The following is a 21284-nucleotide window of genomic DNA, read 5'->3' on the forward strand; positions in this document are numbered from 1 at the left end:
AGTCACGCCAGCCGCCCCTTCCTCCCCCGCATTCCATGAGCATGACTGTGCACTTTCTCCCTCACGGCGCTCTCCCTCAAAGCTTCTCGCTCCGATTGCCTTTTTCTCTCTGCAATCTCCTCATATTCCTTCTAGATGCCTATTTACACTTATTTCATTCAAAGTTCTTCTACACCTTTCTCTTTTCAGTCAGAGTGGTTAAAGTGAGCAGAGTGGTAAAGTGGGGGTGGAAATTTGTGGGTAAGTGGAAGACAGTGTCAATGTACAGTGTGGGGGAGCGCAAGAGATGACGCATGAGAATGTGTATGTCAGATGGAGACAGTTAACTGCGGGGTGTACGAATGAAAGTAAGTGGGTGAAAGAGAAATTTGTGGGGTATAGAAGCACAAGTGACCAAAAGCGTGAGGAGTTTATGGTCGTGCGTGAGAGCGAGTAAAATGGAAAACGATGCGCAAACACATGTTGTGTATTTGGGTCAATGACGTGAAGCTCATATTTTTGTCATGATCTATTAAGTTTTTCAAAAATACATTATGGACAATTTATTTTTTCTCTTCTAAACCTGTTTTCAGTTTCTAAATTATAACTCATTTTGATATTTTTGTGGGGCTTAAAATAAAAATACGGGGTTAGCAGATGGTCTAACTTTCTAGATATTGTAGTAAAGAAAAACTCTTAGCATAAGTAATTTAGAAATTTTAGGCCTGGTTTCAGATACAGGGCTCAGATTAAACCAGGATTAGGCCTTAGCTCAATTAGGGCATTAAAGTGTATTTTATAACCGTGCCTTAGAAAAAAAAACCATTACTGGTGTACATCTTGAGACAAAAACAATGGCACTGACATATTTTAATATATGTCAGTGCAAGTTGCCTTCATTTAAAACAGCTCAGTAATGCATTTTAGTCTATGACTATTGGCTAAAGCCTTGTCTGTAACATTATTACATCAAAAGTGTCAATCAATGGCAATGTGGTGTAACCAACAAGCAGAAAATAATTTTGTAGTCTTAAGACAAGAAACACATATAACAGGAAATTATCTCTGAGAGAGGATTCATATGCTGTGCCAAGAGTAGTAAAAATAGAATTTTTAATCTTTTCATGAAAAGTTAAATACTTGGTTCAAGCCAAATGGATTAACCATACGGAAACTTCATGATTTAATGGTGAAAAAAAAACACATTATTTTTTACCTTATCTAAAAAATATTTGGCAACACTTTCTTTCAACGTCCACTTTAGACATTCTACTAGTAACTTCGCAACTATATGTCAACAAACTTTCATTAGAGTATTAGTAGACTGCTTAATATCTGGGAACACTTCATTTTGATGCTCCCTTAACAGAAATGCTACTGACTTTGCAACTACATGTCAACTTATTCTACTAACCAAAACCCAACAGTCTAATAACACTCTAATGAGAGTTAGTTGATATGTAGTTGAAAGTTACTTATAAAATGTCTAAAGTGGACCATCGAAATAAAGTGTAACCAAATTATTTTTTTATTTTTATTTTTTACATGATGGTTGTACCATTTGACACTTTTTGTTAAGTAATCTGGGACCTCATTATTTGTTATTTACCTATTTACATCAAAGATGTGCCTTGCTTTATGTGAACCCCAAAGGACAGAGAAGAACAGATCAGCACAGAACAAAGTTTTCGAGGCCTGCTTCACAATCCCTTGAGTAACCACTGAAACAGTAAACATAAACGCTCTCCGTTACCCATGGAGGAAAACCTAACCTCAAACTTCAATACAGACTAGCATTTTTCACTTTGCAGCACAGCCATGTTTACACCACATTAAAATTACCTCATGATAATTACAATGTGCTTTGAGTGTCTCATTTTTGCGGCTGTTTTGCTTCATGTACTTCTTTATTTGTTCAGGGTCTGCTTGGAGACCTCGACAGAATCCACACGATTCCCAGGGAATGCATGAGACGGTGTGGAAGGGGAAGCTAATCCTCACCCTGTCATCACCCCCAAGACCTCTGTAGATCCACTTCCAGATGTTTCCTGTATTGTCAGTCACTTCTGCTTATACGAGGGCCAAAAGGCTTTAACATGAAGTTTACATTGTCTGAAATGTCTTCTCTTCAGCGTTTGATGCTCATCACTGTGAAAAACATCATAATTAGGGTCTTTTCACCCATTAGTAGCATTGGTTTACATTGTACAATCACCCATTATGCTCTGTTTGGCTAATAAAAGCTGAAGCTTTCTTGGCTTTGGACTGGGTCTTGCATCTGTCTCCTCTTCACGAGATGTGGAAGAACACATACTTTTGTGTGTGACCGAACAGTTCTCGCAATCAGAGGCAGGCGTTCAAAAAACAAAGCAATGAAATTTGTCATCTTTTTAAAAGGCCGCTTTCATAAGGAGCTCAAGGCCAAATCCTCTCTTGAAAGCAGGAAAATCTTGATTCCAAATTAGTTTAACAAGCCTTTTCCTGTTTTATCAGAGCTTGTTCGCTTTAAACACATGCTATTGTAATCATTCTATTTTTAAGGGTGGTTTGAGGGGCAGGCCAGTACTGGTGGGCGAAAGTCCTATCACAGTCTGTTAGATACCATGTATCAGATTTCATAAACAAGCAGGGAACGTTTTTATCAATCATTCCATTAAAGCGGGAGAGCGGCACGCTCGTATTCACTTGAAAGATTCTTTGTGTTGGAGGCCAAGACATTTCTAGGGCGCCATGCTTGATAGTATTTCATCGGTAATGACCACATCTTTTACACAAATGACTCAGAAAATAAAGCTACAAATCTCTCTATGTTCTCTAGATGATTGTCCCCCATTCCGATACTTTGTCCCAGATGACAAAAAAGTTATTTAAACATCTATGGTGAAAAACAATTTGATACATAAGAAAAGATATATTAATTTCAATATTTAAATATTATTTAATTTCAACATATCTTTGAGCTATCAGTGTTCTGCACCAGTAGGTTGGCACAAGAGCTCTTCACAGGAAGGGAGTTAGAGATAAGGGCCTTCGCATTAGTCAGATTCATCGCTGCATGCAATACAAGGCAGATCAGAAAGAATTAAGAGGAAACGGTCTCAGTTAACCATTGTAATCGCCAACTATTTATTTTGTGACATGATTCATACAGCTTTGGGGGGGGGGGAGCAAACTTGCCACTGTGGGAGATAAATACACCAGCCTGATTGCATCTGCACCAAGCTTGCTTCTGAGTCTAAAGGTCAATGTTTAAAAATGTACACGTGGGAGCCAAGAGAATGCGCCTTTCTTGACTACACGTATGACACATTTTAAGGATGGAACACATGTTACGCAGTGGAGACAATAGCAACGCGCTCCTGATGCTGCCTTGTAACGCAAGGCCCAAATGTCCTCAGCTACTCAATGACCTCCAATAGACTGAATTAAGCCTATTAATGTTATAATTACTTGGTGACATAATATTTGGTCGCTGTATTTTATTGCATGTAATTTACGTCACTCATTAATATAGCAGTTAGCAAAAAGACTTCTCCGTGTTACCTGGACCAGTAAATTCCCGTTTATTTGTCAGCAAAAGTCCGCCGGATGGCGCAAAACTCGTTATTGTGTATTTGGCAAAAGCGATAACAACAGCCTTTTTCTGTTTTCTATAGTCAGGTAGAACGATTTCAAAAATAAAAGTCACCTTTCTACTGTATAGACTACGGAATAAAAAAATGTAAAAGATAATTGCAAACTTTTTATTTCCTCCTCACAATTGTGTTTATATGTTTATATCTCGACTTTTTTTCTCAGAATTGTGAGATATAAACTCACAATTGCGAGTTATAATCTCAGAATTGTGATATAAACGTAACTTTTTTCCTCGTAATTGCGAGTTATAAAGTCCAATTCTGAGGAAAAAGACAGACTTTATTTCTCATGACTTTATTACTCGCAATTGCGAATGTACAGAATATCACACAATTCTGAATGTGAAAAAACTCAGAATTGGGAGATAAAAAGCCAAAATGAATTATTTATTTGTTTTTTTGTTTTTATTCAGTGGCGGAAACAAGTTTCCATAATAGGCAGACAAGTTTTATTGAAAGCCCATTTTGCCAGCGGTGAAGTACCCCTTCAATATAGCAGTTAGTGAAATGACTCTTTAAAACAGCAGTTAGCAATTAGCAATTAACGGAAAAACTTTTTAATATAGCAGTTAGCAGTAACTGAAAAGACATCTTAAAGGTCCCATGACATGGATTATTTTATTATTTTATAATGTTTCCTGGGGTGCCCTTATAATGTTAGTATGTTTTTAAGATAAAAAATTGTAATAATTTAGAAATAAAAGGCATTTTTCCTAGCCTGATTTTAACCTCTGATTTGAACACTCTGTTTGAAGGGGCGTGTCTGCTGTGAGACTTCAGTGTAAACAGCCACTGCTGTGATTGGCTGACATGCTTGCATATGAAATAGCTAGCATTACATGTGGAACTCTCTCGAATACTTTTACTATTACAGCTATTATACGTTTTTACTATTACAGCTATTGAGATTAACGAATCGTGAGAAGTTTTTAAAGTATTTAGATCTATTCCCATCACATAAAAGGTTGCAGTGATGAGCATTGAGCAGATGACAGACAGTCTGTTGATCGTGTGAATGAAGATCTTATCATTGAAACGCAGTTTCTGCACTCTCACTAATGATTTCACCAATGCAAACATGAGGTAAATACAGTAAGAGCTTCGTTGTGCAGTGTAACTGCATCATTGATTTCATAACGAGTTTTGGCAAGTGTCCAGATAAACTCGCGCTGTGTGATTGACAGCTTGGGCGAATGGAAAGGGATTGTTCTTTGATCGCTTTCTGTATATATTTTAATGACAATTTAAATAAGATAATTTTCATTCTACCAAGAGAAACGATGTGAAGTTGATATTTTAGTCACTGGCTTGATTTACTGATGCATAAACAGTACTGAACGATTTTGAGAGAAAGAGTATCTGTCTGAACTTGAACAATTACACATCAGAAATTCACATAACCCACTGGTTCTTCAGAGGCTCGGATGAAGGAGCTAAAAAAATACTTTTGTGTTGATTTGTACATCCGAACACTGAGCAACTGCCATGCTTCGCCCATTTGCAAGTCATGATGTCTCTCGAGGAAAAAACAATATTGCGCTCGCTCAGCTCATTTTCTCATGGCGGGCCAAATTCTCTTTGCAGGCAAAGTAGAGAAAGGGGAGGTGACCTTTCCCCTTATGACGACATAAAGGGAAGATTCTAGATTCGCCCGTCTGAGCTTTCATTTTCTCAAAAATACCCAGGGCTTGGTTTACACCTATCAAAATGTCTAGCCACTGGGGGACCATAGGCAGGCTAGGGGAACTCATATTAATGTTAAAAAGTAATAAAAAGTATTTTTTTTTATAACAGAAACTTTAATATAACAGTTAGTGAAAAGGCATTTTGATATAGCAGTTAGCTGTTAATGAAAATACTTTTTTAATTTAGCAGTTGGCTGTTAGTGAAAAGATAATTTAATATATCAGTTAATGAAACAACTTATTAATAGCAGTTAACAGTTAGAGAAAATACTTTTTAGTATAGCAGTTAACGAAAGGACAGTTAAGCAGTTAGTAAAAAGATATTTTGATATTGAAGTTAACAGTAAACAAAGACTTTTTAAGTATATCAGATGGCTGTAAGTGAAAAAAAAATTTTTAATATAGCAGTTAATGAAAAGACTTTTTAATATACTCTAGCACTCAACTGTTAGCGAATTGACATTTGTCAAATAGTTGTGATATGTAAATCTATAATAAAGGAATACATAACATTGTCCAAATATTGTCCAATATGGATCTTATTTAAAAGTGCTTGAGGGGCGTAATGTTACTGTGGTTAGGCCCTTAGACAAACGACTCTATTTATTGCAAAGCGAAAACACGCAATTTGACAAACTTGTAATCTAACTTTTGTGATTACTGAAACACTGTTGGAACATATATATACTTATATGTAAAAATGGACTTTTAAGAGCTCCCCACCCTTTTGTTTTAACTTACTTCAGGGGTTCAAGCCTTAATTATGGGGATAAGACCCCCCAATCCCGTCCTAAATTAGCACCCTGGTTTGGTAGAACAGAAACAGTTGTTTAGTTGAAGCTAGTTGCAGAGAATCACTGGGCTGAACTTCAGATTCAGATGAACTTCAGATCAAGATCTCATTGTTCCCGGAAACATCACTGTAGGCAACGCATGTTCAGACCAAAGCCAAGCTGTTTCATGTCAAGAGAAGGTGCATTACTGAGATCACATATTAAATGTATTAATAGCCTCTTCCCTCTCTAGTGGGAATTGTTTTCATTTGGAAACCATTTAGTTAGCTTTTTTAATTATTTCCTCAGTCCCACATTGGTTGGAGGATGATGAAGGCCGGGTGGTGGTCAAACACAGAGCCAGATACGTCAGCGCAAAGTCAAGAGAGCAGGTCCGTTTGCCAGCTCTGGGTGGGTTCGTCGAGAGATTCGTCAAGAGGGTCATGGTTCAAACAGGGCAGCTGTGCACTGGGAAAATATCTGTACTCTATTTGAGAGTAAAGGGGAAAAAGGTTGGAGAGGACATTGAGTCGCTCGCAGGCACAGTTGGAGTGACTCAAATGTTTGGTGAATTCATTCTAAGTTGAAGGGGATGGGGACAGGGGCTCATAAAGTGCAGATTCTGGGAAAGCCATTTGACTTTACTGGATTTCACAGAGCGTATAAGCACACAAGGCAAACAAACTGCGAACCAACACAGTTTAACACGCACCAAAAGAGTTTCCATACTCCATGTCACACAATAGGATGCAGAATGAGCTGACAAAACAGTGTGGTCTGCCATGTGGGACTGGACCTCGAGAAAGGCTGAGGTTGAGGGGTTGTATATACAAGCGTGGATACGCCAGCAATATCCACCGTGGACACTGAGTTTTGGGCGTAATTGGTTCCAGTTTCTTTTTGACAAGGACTCACTTTTCTTCTTCCCCTTTCTTCACACAAACAGATAGACAGCCCGAAACAGAAAAAGCACACTGATTTACCAAGCAAAACACACAAGGATAAACAGAGATAAAAGTAGAATGGTAGTTTACAGACAGTATTTGTAGTCTTTGTCATGTGAGGTTCTGTGGAGAGCATGATGAACTGTGGGCTAAAAACACACTCCATTTCAATGCAGAACGGCATACGGAACAAACTGATTTCCCTCAGGATTGTACCCAGCTGCACCTCAGATCTTTGACACGGATAGAGAAAAAGGAGTATGAATCCAATACATCTTTCCATAACAGAGAAATTTACATCATCTTCTTATGGGGAAAATGTGTGTGGCGTAATGTCGGAGATACTTGAATGATCTTTCTTTCTGTTGACTTAAGCAGACGTGTCAAGATCTGCAGAAAGAAAGCATGGCATCTAAAAAAAAATAAAGCATCTGTGGCAAGCAGGGTGAGGCCGAGAGCCGTGGGAAGGAAGCGATTGCTAATAAGCGCCACCTGCACGCCACACCGGACTCGAGAGCTCCAGGAGAATAAAAGGAGGAGCGACGACAGTAAAGGATGAGAGAGGACCAGGCCTGGACTATTTATGTTGTGTTTTACTATGTTTATATGCGGCAGTCATCCATGAGGTGCTGCCTCTTTACTTTCATTTTGTTTGTTTATTTTATTATTAAAGTTACGTTGAACGTTCGCCGGTTCACGCCTCCTTCTTTCCTGAACGGTTAAACCTTGTTACAGCATCTAAAACAGCTCTAGAAAGTTCTGTCATCATCTACTCAACCCTTACCAGTTTGACTTTCTGTGGAAAAATATTCAGGGTCTTTTGTCCATTAGTGATGGGTCGATCATGAACGATTCGTTCACTTTGAATGAATCAACAATCTGACTCGGAAACCATGAGTTGTCTCAGAGACTGATTCGTTCATGTTGTGTTATGTCCTATAGGTTCTGTACAGAAAACAGAAATGATTAGCTCACCTCCCAAATATGGGTCTGAGTCGTTCGTTCTTTTGTCGCGTGACGTGACCGCCATATTGGATACAGAAATTAGTTAATAATTCCCAACCTTCTTTACAAACAAGCAAACAAGCAAAGCAACTACGTACAAACGTAGTTAGTTTGTTTTTTACTCTTTCAGTTACGCGATGCGTTTCTGGACTCTCAAATTTCTTACAATTTATATTGTGAATTTCTGTCATGATGGTACTTTTCCATAACATTGAAAGTGGTAATAAAGAGTTGGCTGTCACGTGATGAACGAACGACTCACACCTGAAGACTTGGGAGGTGAACTAATCATTTTTGTTTCCGGGACAGCCGAGGGTAGCCTGGTAATACCAAACTCTGCTACTTCGCTTTGCTTTGTAGACAGAGTCTGGCATGGCACAATTGAAAGTGTTTTCTTTCTCGCGGGGGGGGGGGGCGCTTGTCTGAAGTTTAAAATCATTGGTTACCCGTAAGCCAATCACATGACGTTTGGTTATGCCGTGTGTTATGCGCATGCTCAGCCGCATCTAACTTCCACTGTAAACACATGTATGATGCGAAAACAAAACCATCGAGCGAAATACCGGAGTAAACATGGCTGTGAACGACTTTTGCAGATTATGTGAAGTAAATCTACGCATCCACGGTACAATCAGCATCTACGTCACGGCTCTCAGCCCGCCCTCTGTTCGTTGACTGGCCCGGCCGTCCGAAGGCCGCTGGAAAACTGAAAGATAGGCTGCTATCTCAGACTGACTACAGAAGCGAAATGAAATTGAGCGGAAGTAGGAAGTCTGACGTAGTCAGGCTAAGCCGAGGGGGATGTGATGTGACAAAAAATCTGACAACTCAGATCGGGTGGTGAGGTGAACTAACAGACTGCATAGCCTGAAGACCCAGCTAAGCAAATATTTTTCATAATTTGGCCTTGGCCACATTATAGTTTTTTTCTTATGCAGAATTTGATCAACGTTTGTGTAAGTAGATGTGTTAGGGAATTTGGCTATTAACATGTAACATTTTAATTATATTCTGCGGAAACGAATGGAATGACCTAAAAAAAGATTTGTTCATTTTGCTGAATGAGATTCAAAGATCCGAGTCAGTAAAATGATATAAACTTCCCATCATTGTCCATACAATGAATGTCAATGCGGCCCAAAAAATATAAGATTTTTAACTTTTGTGCGTGTTTAGCAGAAGAAAGAATGCCATACAGGTTTGGAACAACCTGATTTTCCCTTTTGGGGATAACAATCCATTCAAGGTGGTATAAAATTCAGAAAAATGTCTATTGAGAAAGACAAGATGATTAATGCACAGAAACATAAAATAGTAGCCTATATCCAACAATATCTTGTTGACACAAGACTTACTTCAACTCTCAGCTGCAATATCCTTTCATCAAACAATCCTCCCATGCAAAACTTTAAAGTCTTTGCTTTAAAGACAGAAAACTGAAAGGACATGTTACTCGTTCATCAAGCATTACATTAAACCCCCACTATTTTCGTGGATGGATGGCAGCCAGAGACAAACTTTTCGAGAATATGATTGAAAACATTTGTGAAATCAAAATGAGAGGTCAAGAAAGCATTGATCTTATATGGCAAGTTGGCACACGCCAACTCAGTTTATGAAAACTCTCCCCTGGGAGAATGCGGAGGAAAGGATTTACTGTGCTGCGGTTGCCCAACCACGGCCCACATACCTTTAATGTTGCTCACAAGAGCTTTCTCCACCTCTACTTAATCATTACTACAAGGAACGGACTGTAGAGGTATGCCATTACAGCAGAGCAAAAAGAAAATCCCTGTTTTGTCTACATGATCTTCAAGTTAAACTATGAAGTCTTTCCCTTTTGCAGCTTGATAGTTTGGAGACACCTGACCTTTTATACGAGAAACAAAATGGAGAGCTGCATGCAACTTTGTTGACCACACTGTTTTACTACTGTCTGAAAGCGTCAATTATCCCTACATGCCCATGAGTGGATTGTGAGATGCCGCATAGGAGCATGGCCTCAAATATACCCTCTCTAGCGAACATAATTGATACAAATGTGCAAGTTTGGAGCACAAGTACAGGTTTAGGTGCTGAACTCTTGAGTAGATTGTGGATAACAGTAATTAGAGTAGAGAGCAGTTTTGGAAAGACACATTCAGACAGACTCAGGCAAAGCGGCAATCTGCTGCTCGCACAAACATAATGTCACACAGTGAGTCTCACCTCCGGTTTAGGGCACTTTTCACATTTCGTCATGCTTCTTAAAAGAAGATAAATAACATAATCTGACCAAATATAGCCTCTAAATGTCAAAATTACTCAAATCTAAAAAAGACAAACATCATCCTCTATACGACCACTGGAGCTAATCCAGTTGGTTTCCACCCTTGCTTCCTCTGTCCAAAGTTTTGTCCCCTCTGCCCAATGACAACATGCAATGACACAATCTACAATGTAATCATAAGACATGTTTTTCTTCAAGGCTATTTCTCCCATGTGTGTATGCGTCATCAACGATTTACATAATTAACCTAATTTCTATATGGAGTTCTGTTAAATGTCTTTAATTAGCCATAATTATTATTAAGGATAATAAAATTAGTCAAAGGCTTAAGGTTAGGGATTTGTATTATATAAGTATTATATTTATATATTATCTATTATATAAGTATTATATATATCTATAATTACGTTTAAAAAATATTAACATTAAAATAAATCTAATGTCATAATAAGAATAGCTGGCCTATGACTATTCACCTTATTCTGCAATGTGGAGGTAAGCTGATTTCTCTGAATGTGAAAGAGAAATTGGGGGCATTTCTGTCATGTTCTGTGGCACTTTTGCATCAAGCCCCCATTAATATCTGACCCTGGATCCAAGGCACTCTGGGGTTGGCTCTTTTGAGAACATGGAAAGCAACCACCTAATAACCACCCAGAACACCCTAACAACCCCCTAATAACAACCTAAAAAATATATATAGAATATATTTATGTAATAATCTAGTTTTCATTAATGATTTCACAATCATGATCATATAGTGCTGATTCATGGTTTTTCCGCTGTTTATGATCATGCACTTCTTACGGTAATTCAGAGATATTCTGTACAGGATTGCATTACACTGGAACAAACAATTCAAAAATGTTTTTAACTTTATTACTCAGTACACAAAACAATAACTTAAACCACATGCTGTGTTTCAGATAAACCAGAACATGAAACAATGCGTATATAACACGAACTAAACAAGTGAAAAAAATTCAATTTTCTTTCCAGCTTGCTTCCCATCTGTGTCCAAGATTTTGCTCAAGAATGTATGTAGAAGCAGAAACAGTAATTTGCAGACACAGTGAGATAGGGAAGATTGACTTCACTTTCGGCCTTGTTTGTTGTCCGGCCCGGCACTGGACACATGGGCCATGTAACTCTAGTTGTGACCACACAGGAGAGGTTCTGTGCGGAGGGGGTCGGCTCCAGAATGGAGACAGATGGATGGAGGGCATTTCTCACACAGAGAATGGCCTCCACTGTTCCTGTGCTGGCCGCAGCTCACAAAGATCATTGATTTTGACCACGTTGAGTGAAGGGCTCGCTAATATCTCATTTCAGCACCGTCCTCAGCATGACCATGACACCTGTTCGGAGGTCAGGTCTAAAGAACACCTCGACTGCGGGAATCCGATCACATCCCGGACTTTTTATTTCTGATTGTTTGGAGGTCAATGAAATTTTACATGTTCAGTGAAAACATAGGTTTCATTATTGAAAATGGATATCATCTATCACCATGTTGTCAGTGTAGTGCAGGTCGGGGTTAAAAATTAACTTTGGTGGCAAAAATGGTACCTGAAGTGACAAAAATGCCCCATTTATTTATTTATTTAATATATAAAATATTCAGTGAGTATATATATATATTTATTACATGGCTTGGCTGAATTCCAATATAGAATGCGGTCTGTTATTTCTTTATAACAGACCGCTGCGAAGTATAACAGACCGTTGCCATGAAAAACAGCGCGTTGCTATGGACGCGGAACGGACTATTTTCTTTAGCGGAAGCAATACAATCGTTTTTAAATCAATAACCCCTTTTTAAATCAATAATTCGCGGCAAATTATTTATTTATTTTGTAGGTAGCCATGTAATAAGCGGGATAATGTATAGTGAGCCGGTTGTTATAGTGAATAACAACCCCTTCAGGCTGATTCAAGATCCCTCCGCTTCGCGTCGGGATCCCGTTCAGCCTGTCGGGGTTGTTATTCACTATAACAACCGGCTCACTATTATCCCTTACATATACACTGAATTGTGTGTTATTTACAATTTATTTTTTCAATTATCATTAATGTAATTTATACATAAAATGATTGGTAATATAAATATTTAAATGTATTATTTAATATTTAAATATAAGATTTAAATATATATACTCAATTAGGCTATATTTTATTTTTTACAATTATATTATCCCCCCCAAAAAATGTATTATACAATTTAATTTATTAACTTGATTCAATTAATCTATTTAACATAAATGGATGAAACTGTTTTTACATGACTGGACGACAATATACTTCATAAAGCCATAAATGTCCCTAAAAATGTTCCCTTACATTGTACCAAAGAATAATCTGAAGAAGAAAAAAAAACTTTAAAATAATGATTTCTACAGTGATAATGTGTGTTTCTGAACCTGCTCAATAGGAATGACTCAGTTTGGGGAGTTCACCCTTTCTCATGATCAACAGGACAGGGAACCTGGTCAGAGAGGAAACTGACCTGGCATTTCACATGATAAACTCAAGACAGGAAATTCTATTTCAATAATCATATTTTCATCAATTTCCTATTTCCTGTCTTCAAACCCTGACACTTTCCCCCCAACTACATACCTTTGCTCCAGTGTCCTGTTTCCAGCTTCCTTGGGTCCTTTGCTCCAACTCTAGGAAAGAGAGGAAAGGAGGGGTAAATAAAGGGATAAGCAGTGGGTTTCAATAGCATAATAGCTAACAGCTAATGTCATGATCTTTAAGCTAATGCTATTCCCATGTAGGGGTCAAAGAGAAGGTCATATAAACCTCACTTGTTTATATTTTAGAGTTAAACAGTTAAACAGCAGGCATCTTTTCAGTAGACCCTTTTGACCCTTGAAGCAACTGTATAGTACTGTATACTATATAACGGCTGAGGCACTATATAAAAAGGAGAGAGTGCAATAGCTACTTTGTAGAGGATTGCATGGGAACAACATGACTGGAGAGATCTGGTGGTGTACCACTTACGATACTGCGGCCAAACTTTTATGGACAATTAATTTTTTTCTCATTTCAATTGTGCTTGGCCTTTGACTAGCCTTGAGTAGAAAATAAGGCAAGAGGGACAGCAGATTCTGAGTTGCAGGAAAAGGCCCCCCAAGTAAACAGATCTCGAATTAAAGAAAAATATATTCGTCTGAGGGATAGTAAGTCTGTCAACTGTGGACGTTGAAATAAAAAACTTGAAATCACTCTACAGTTATCAGCTCAGTTGTACCAGTAGGGCGGTTACCAGAGCACATAACTGACTCTTGAAATCTCACAATTTCCCCTTACAGATTAGACTGTAAAGTAATCCTGTAAGAGATAATTAATTCCTTACCTCTTACCACCATCTCAAACTCTGAATCTCTGTTCAGCAAACTACAGGAGAACCAAGGAAAGAAATGTCTGTAAAACACAGATTGAAATGAAGTTCTCCCTCTACAGGCCAACCGCCCACATTGCGCAACCACTCTGAATAAACAAAGTCACTACAATTAATTTGCATGATCTGTGACAAACACATTATACATTAAAATAAACAATTATGACATACTAACTGGAGATAAAACGCATTCTTGAACTTTGTGAAAATAACTTTTCCTATCCAAACTCTGAGGATACAACCCATATCATCAAAGTATTGATAAGTTAGGAAACACTTTGAAATGTAATCTCCACCATCAACCTTCCGTTGTGTCTCTTACACCCTGGGGGTAGATTACTCTGTACCACAGATCTTGTTAAACTTGTTTAAGAAAGCATACTCATATTATTTTTTAAATTGAACTAATAAACTCAGTGCAGTTAAACAAGTTCCTCGCATCTCGCCTACAGTCCTCATGTTAAACGCACTAATAAAGTGTGGTGAAAAAAATTTCTTTAGAAAAACATCCACCTCTGGCTGAGAGGAGGTAGAGAGGAGGGGGGATGTTATGACCCCGTCCTGCTCTCCTCCGCCCCACACAGCCCAGAGCAATGTAGCGTTGTAGCAAACATCCCCAGTCAATCTGCCTCCTCCTCCAACATTTCTGTAAAACTTTTGTCCTAAGTGGTGCTGTTCTTCCTCAGCTGTAACACAAATGCAGAATGACTCAGTGATGCACTCGAATGAGTGCAGTTCTTGCCCTGTCATGGTTTGCTGAGGTGGGCTGCGGGAGGGGGGTCTGTCTTGAGTAGTGTGCATTTTGAAGTGGTCTCAAAAGTAGCACTATTCAACTATTTCATTTGATATAAACTCTTTAGCTTTATAGGATACTTTTGAATGTAAAATAAACTAACACACATGACCACCGCCGTCCTGAGGTGATGACAAAAGCCGTACAAATCTGTGTAAAATAATAAAGAATTTACAGAAAAACACTTATAACACTTTCCAACAACTTCCAATTGACCAAAAAAAAAAAAAGGTGGTGAATGATTTTGAAGTAGGCCTACATTTGATTAACAATAAATTCTTGAACAAAATGTTTTCTAGTAATGTTATAGTAAATTGCACAACTCTCTTTGTACTTGACATTCATCAACTCAGTTTAACAAAAAGTTGTAGATTAATTCGTTTCAGACAAATATGTGCATAATATGCTATCAAGTAAAAAAAACATTGTTACAGACGTTGAATTAGCGCGTTACAGAACTCTATGCAAAAAAACAATGTCTAACAATAGGTTTCAATCACCGAAACAAACAACTAGACTCATGGTCGCTGATTTACTTATGAGCATGCACAAGAGCTCTAGGTAACTTTTAAACTACTTTGCTTCTGAGGGGAGAGAGAAGTATAAACTTGAGGGAGGAAAAAGAGAGCATGAGAGAAACGCCCATAATGTAGCGACGTTTCGTGGCCCCTCCTGCATTTGGGTTAAAAGGAAATGCTTCGAGAGGAGCAAGACAGAGGGGGTTTCTTATAGGGCAACAGAAGTTTACACAACCAGAACCTAGCTTGTTATAATTTAAAGTATCCGATTCTTCTCGCTGTGTTTGATTTATCCTCGATTGGAAGATGACCACAGCCGTGTTGTCGCCTTTCTTCGACTTTAGCGAAGTGATCAACAACAAGGTAAGAAAAAAAGTTTCAGCTGGATCAGTTTGTGTTGTGGAATGTGGACGATCAGACTTATTTTCTAAGTTTGAATGGACGGTTTTTGGTTATTTTAAGTAACAGCAAACAACAACGACTAAATTACAACAGCTTTAACCACTCTTAAGTCAAATTGCAAGTTTAAAATGTAGCAATGAACGAGACTTCAGTGCGTACCAGCGGCTTGCAGCCAGTAAAGTTCCCTGTTTAGGTTGTTTGGAGAAATCATGGCTGTGATTTTACAACATGTGGATAGTTGACGCATAATGTTTAATCAAGATTTTAAATTTAAAAGTTTATGAATGTTAAGGGAAAGTGTTTCTCTAAGGTCCTGAGACTGCTTACAATTTAGTTGTACTTTATCACCATATTAATCACTTTTTGTCTCCAATAGTTCATTCAAAACGGTCATGCAGTGTGACAAATGCATTAAAGTACTAATATTCAATTAGTTAACTTCGTTTCAATTGAGAGACTACATGCATAGCAAGTGAAAAATTGCTGTTTTAATATCGTTTGACGTCGTATAACACATTACACCTCAGTACACGTCAACTTCGCACAAGTATCAACTACCATGTATCTTTCAGATTGCTTCCTTTTGAAGTGTTTATCAACTGATAATTGGAGCAACTAAATCAAAATATACTCAAACCTGGAAGTATAGTAATTTTTATTTTTTTTTATTTTTTATTTTTTTATTGACCTGTTTGGGTGTAAAAACTTGAATGGTGTTGGAATCTGTGCAAAGCCAGGGCTGTCCCATGATTTCATTGAATTAAACTTTGACTGTGAGGAGTGACTTAGAAAACCAGTGAGTCAAGCTGGTGAGCTGATCTAAGATATGAGCTTATTTCAGTGTGGTTAACCCATATTAACTGCAGTTGGACATAATTTGTTTGTGGAGTTAATGTGTTTTAGTGTATATCTCCTTCCAGCTGATTGTTGCATGATCCAAACTCTTTATGTAACCAAACATCTACGATGTAATGATGGGGGTGGGTCTATATACAAACAAAGTCTCACATTTGATACTGTATGAGTTAGGTTTTTAATCATATCAGACACGCACAGCAGTCTTTGCTTTTCTAAAGTAGTCAAGCGTTCCCTTAGTGGGCATCAAGCCAAACTAGCTATTGTTTAGGCCTGTATTTACTCATGGGTTTAACATGAAGCCAGTGCAAAACAGTTAAGCCACGTTGTGGCTTTCAAAAACTGAATTCAGTGTCGTCATTTTCTATTTTTTGTCTCTTCTTTTGTAGAACAAAATGCTGAACTACAGTAACAACATCCTCAGTACACCGCACCCTGTCTCTGTCCCTTGCACGGGGGCAAGTCTGCCCATCTCTAACCCCACTGGGTGCCTGCTGGACAGGAAGGCTGTGGGGACACCCTCCACTGGGGTTTACCAGCGCCGGCACTCTGTCACTTTGGCTAGCACCAAACTCAACCAAAACCAGTTCTTGAACATTGCTAAGGCAGATCCTTCCCTGCTCAGCTCAGGGACAGGAACCACCGGCAGCAGCAACAAAGAGAACCGACTCCGAGACCGTTCTTTCTCAGAGACGGGGGATCGCCTGCTACAGAAGTGTTCGGGCCCTGGAGGCCCCAACAGCCAGGTCAACTCGAGCCGTTACAAGACCGAGTTATGCAGGCCATTCGAGGAGAACGGCGCCTGCAAGTACGGTGACAAGTGCCAGTTTGCCCATGGCATTCATGAGTTGCGCAGCCTCAGCCGCCATCCCAAGTACAAGACGGAGCTCTGCCGCACGTTCCACACCATCGGCTTCTGCCCCTACGGCCCGCGATGCCACTTCATCCACAATGCAGAGGAGCGCCGCGGACCTCCTCCGACCCCATCCCCCCTTTCGGCCTCCAACAAGATGGAGAGGCCACGGCTGCAACACAGCTACAGCTTTGCGGGGTTCCCCAGCTCTGGAGGCTTGAGGGACAGCCCCACCTCTGTCACCCCTCCACCTATATTTCCCCCTGATGATCTGCCCGAGTGGCCTAGCAGCAACCCCTTCACGTATTCCAGCCAGGAGCTGGCCAACCTCTTCAGCCCCGGCCTGGGAAGTGCACCTTTGTCCTGCTCTGACCCCTCCACCCAGGCGCCATCTTCCCCAACGCCAGCCCCTTACTACTTCAGGGCCATGTCAGAGTCTCCCCCACTCTACGAGTCTCCATCCAGTCGGCCAGACTCGCTTTCTGACCAAGAGGGCTACCAGAGCAGCTCAAGCGGAAGTCTGAGTGGCTCCGAATCTCCCGTCCTTGACACCACCCGCCGACTGCCCATCTTCAGCAGGCTTTCCATCTCTGATGACTAAAGCACACTGAGCCGGACCCCATCCCCCTTTCCACTGCATGCAGCAGTCTTGGGCAGAGAGGATGAGACGCTAGCACTCCCTCTACCTCTCGCCATTTCTCCGGCCCCCTAGAAGCCGTAGACTTCCCTCCTTGTATCACCTCTGCTCTGAAACCGATGCAGTGCATTAAGGGATCTCTCTCTTTTTGAGTACTCTTTTTAACCAGAACAAGCTAAAACTCTCCCAGCCTCAAGACCCTTCTGTTTTCCGGGCCTCATCTCGCAGAGCCCACTGCTATGTTCTTGGTGTGTCTGTGCCAAACACGCAGAGTAGGAAGTGGATTAGCGAAATGCTAATCGTGAGAGGTATGAGACTGTTGTGCCAGGTGCCACAGCTGCAGTCAAGTGTAGCGAAGCCTGTGGCATGGTTAAGGGTGAGATCTGCGCCCTTCCCCCCTCACAAATTGTCACTCTTCTCAAGGACACTCTTTCATAACTACCTAAAGTTCATAAGTGTCATGCTTAAACCTTTCACAACTGTCTTTGTAGACCGGTTTAAAGCGAAAAGAGGAAAAGAATATGAAAAAAGACAAGTGCCTGGGGTTAAGTGTTGTGGTGAATGGACCACTGTTTCTTTTATCTTTAATATATATTATTTCGTTCCTTGTGGCCTAATTATGTAGCTCTTGTTTTGAGTGTGCGCTCTCCCTCCCTTGAAGTTGCAGATTACACCAGTCTGCTGGAAGGACTTCTCTCATAAGGGTTGAATGAGAGTGGAGCTCTTGAATATTTCAGGCACATTCAGATGTTCAATCAGGTGCTATGTGCTCCATGTCTTGCTTACAGCCAGCCTGAGATGTCTCCACTCAAAAATGAACAATTCCTTACGATTTTTTGTTGTTGTTGTTGTTGTTGTTGTTAGTGCCCTTTTTTCCCATTAGTTGCTGGTTACTTAACGTTTGTTGGGAAGGGAATCTTGTTATTAAACCTTAAAGACAAACTCTTTCTTCTGTCCCACCTCAAAATGCCGCCTTCCCTCAGTCCAATCGGCAGACAGAGGGGGAATTCCATCATTCCCAAGGTGCAGTTCAACCTCCTGCAGCTTCACTTTAGTTCTTCATGCACGTTTTTTTCTCTCTCCATAGATTCTGCTCAGAGGAGCACTTTGTAATTTTGTCATCTTTCCACCTCTTGGTTTTGATTTTTTTTTTATTATGGTCATTGTTTATTATTATGGTTATATTATTGTTATTGTTTGAAAACCTTTCAGAACAGAAGGTTTTGCTTGTCACTGCTTATTTAACTTATCAAAAACATATTTATTGGTGATCATATGCATTTTTTGTTAATTTTGTTTGTATTTATCTTGATAATGAAACGATAGAATATATTTTCTTTTATGTTAAATTATGATCTTCTGTATTAATCTTAAGATTGGGAAGACTTGTCAGCTTTCTTTTTCACAGTTTAATATATTGTACTACAATGACTTTTGTTGGCAACTACACTTAAATGAAACTTAATTTAAAGCAAAAAAGCAAAAGCAAAAAAAATCCTCTGCATTTTGATTTATTTATTGTAGATTTATTGTCATTCCCTTTTCCCAAACATTTGACTGCAAAATCAGTACTACCACACAATCATTCCTAGATAACAAACTCGCATGAGCATCAGCACGGTTATTTTTAAAAATGAAAGGAAGAAAATACTTTCCACTTCCACACTCCTCCCCCCCTTCCCCCCTGTGAACATTGATTATGCTGGTGAAAAATCGTTTCTTAAGCACCAAATATTGCATTTTGTTGTGAAAAACGGACTTGGATTACAAATCCAGTTTACTGAATGCCTGAGCCTGGTGATAGATATGATATAATATGGAACAAATGATCAACACACATTTTTTTCAGATAAACAAGTTGATTCAAGATGCAGGAGTTTTGTGGCCTTAAAACATAAGTACCACAGTTTAAATGCCACCATGAAGTGCTTTTTTATTGTTTCAATTGTTCGTTACAAAGGTTTAATGATGTTGCAGGTAATAAACCTCCAGTGTTAAAGCAGTTTATTCGGTTATGGTGGTGGTGGATATGATGAATTGCAGGCAATAATTGTGACCTAATGGGTTAAAGTTCTGTTGTCTATGGACATTTAGAGCTTCCAGCCCATTTGTAAAGTGCCTCTTTACACATTCCAAGAGCAAGCATTCTTTGCCTTAAAGCTGGGATGCTATTTTTTATGACTTATTGCTTGTATCCTCAGTGGTTTAAGCAATGATTGTCCCAAGTTGGTTAACAGTATAGACACAAAGAAAGTAAAAAAAGAGTTGAATGTATTTTTTTTCTTCATATTAACAGCTATTGCTGTTCACTACAGTAATTTCTATGAGTTTATAAGATTGATCTCTTTTGTAATGACTGATTGCAGTTAAAACCAATAAAAACCCATATTTTTGAAAAAAAATTATTCTGGCGTATCATTTCTTGCAGCATATTCGTCTTGTGGTGAAAGCAAGGCGATGGGGTGACTTGGAGCAAGGAAAATTAAACGCGTCCTGCTGTCAAATGCTATTAAAGTTTGAATAACCAATAATATCAATGATCGTAATAATGTGTGTTTATAAGGCAGGGTAGATGGTTTTGGCTATGCATGCTACCAAATTGTCTTGAGAATGTCTCGTTCCAAGCTTGACTGAATTATACTTGCAACTGACCACTGAGGAGGAGAGAACACAAACTTATTTGGTTAGGACAGCAATTTTCACAGAACCCCAATTCTGGATCATTATGGCTTTGCTAATCTCTGGATCTGTCATCTGTAATGTAGGAAAACAGATATTCTGCATAGTAACAAACATTGTAACCCATGGTTGACTCTCATGAGGGAGTTGTTATGAGGAATAGAGAGAAGGAATTGATGGGGTACTGACCTGACTGTGGTCAAACTCCATTACAGTTTCTAATGGGAAATCTGCTTCCCTGATTACTTCTGAAATGGTTATGAATTGGGTGAGAGTGGAGGAGAGATCTCTGAAGTCAAAGCATGACACGTTACATCAGGGCAACCGTTAGAGCCTGGCCGTTATGTAACTTTGTCCTCAAACAGATTAAGTTAACTGAAAACCCCCTTATACCAAGTACAGTTGCTTTGACATCAGATCTCACAGATTTAGGGGGAATCGCCAGTTTATTGTTTCCTTATCTGATGTCTTCCTAAACAATGGGCATCTTTTTTTCCCAAATTTAGATAAACTATATTACAAAAAAAATTATATATTGCAACAAGGAGAATGTCAGAGGTGTTTGAGCCTCTGTAAAGCAAACCTGATACTGCTTCTCTACATATACATATTTGAACACTCAATATTTACTCAATATATATACACACTCACTCTCACACACTCTCTCTCTCTCTCTCTCTCTCTCTCTCTCTCTCTCTCTCTCTCTCTCTCTCTCTCTCTCTCTCTCTCTCTCTCTCTCTCTATATATATATATATATATACTGTCCAATTTTTTGGGACAGTTTCTGGTTGTCAAACCTTAGTCTTTAATGTCCATAATGTACTACATCTGTGGTTATTTTCCTATA

At 39.1% G+C, this 21284-nt stretch overlaps 1 protein-coding gene across 1 annotated transcript; it reads left to right on the forward strand.

Annotated features, from left to right (window-relative positions):
* The first annotated feature begins 15205 nt into the window (after nucleotides 1-15205).
* zfp36l1a (zinc finger protein 36, C3H type-like 1a) lies at nucleotides 15206-20151 on the forward strand. The gene is made up of 2 exons (XM_081394405.1): nucleotides 15206-15373; nucleotides 16657-20151. The coding sequence occupies exons 1-2, from the start codon at nucleotides 15317-15319 to the stop codon at nucleotides 17719-17721; spliced, it is 1122 nt and encodes a 373-aa protein (XP_081250531.1). The 5' UTR covers nucleotides 15206-15316; the 3' UTR covers nucleotides 17722-20151.
* The last annotated feature ends 1133 nt before the right edge of the window (nucleotides 20152-21284 follow it).

This window comes from Scardinius erythrophthalmus, assembly GCF_964197995.2.
Source record: "Scardinius erythrophthalmus genome assembly, chromosome: 19".
In the NCBI taxonomy this organism is placed as follows: domain Eukaryota; kingdom Metazoa; phylum Chordata; class Actinopteri; order Cypriniformes; family Leuciscidae; genus Scardinius; species Scardinius erythrophthalmus.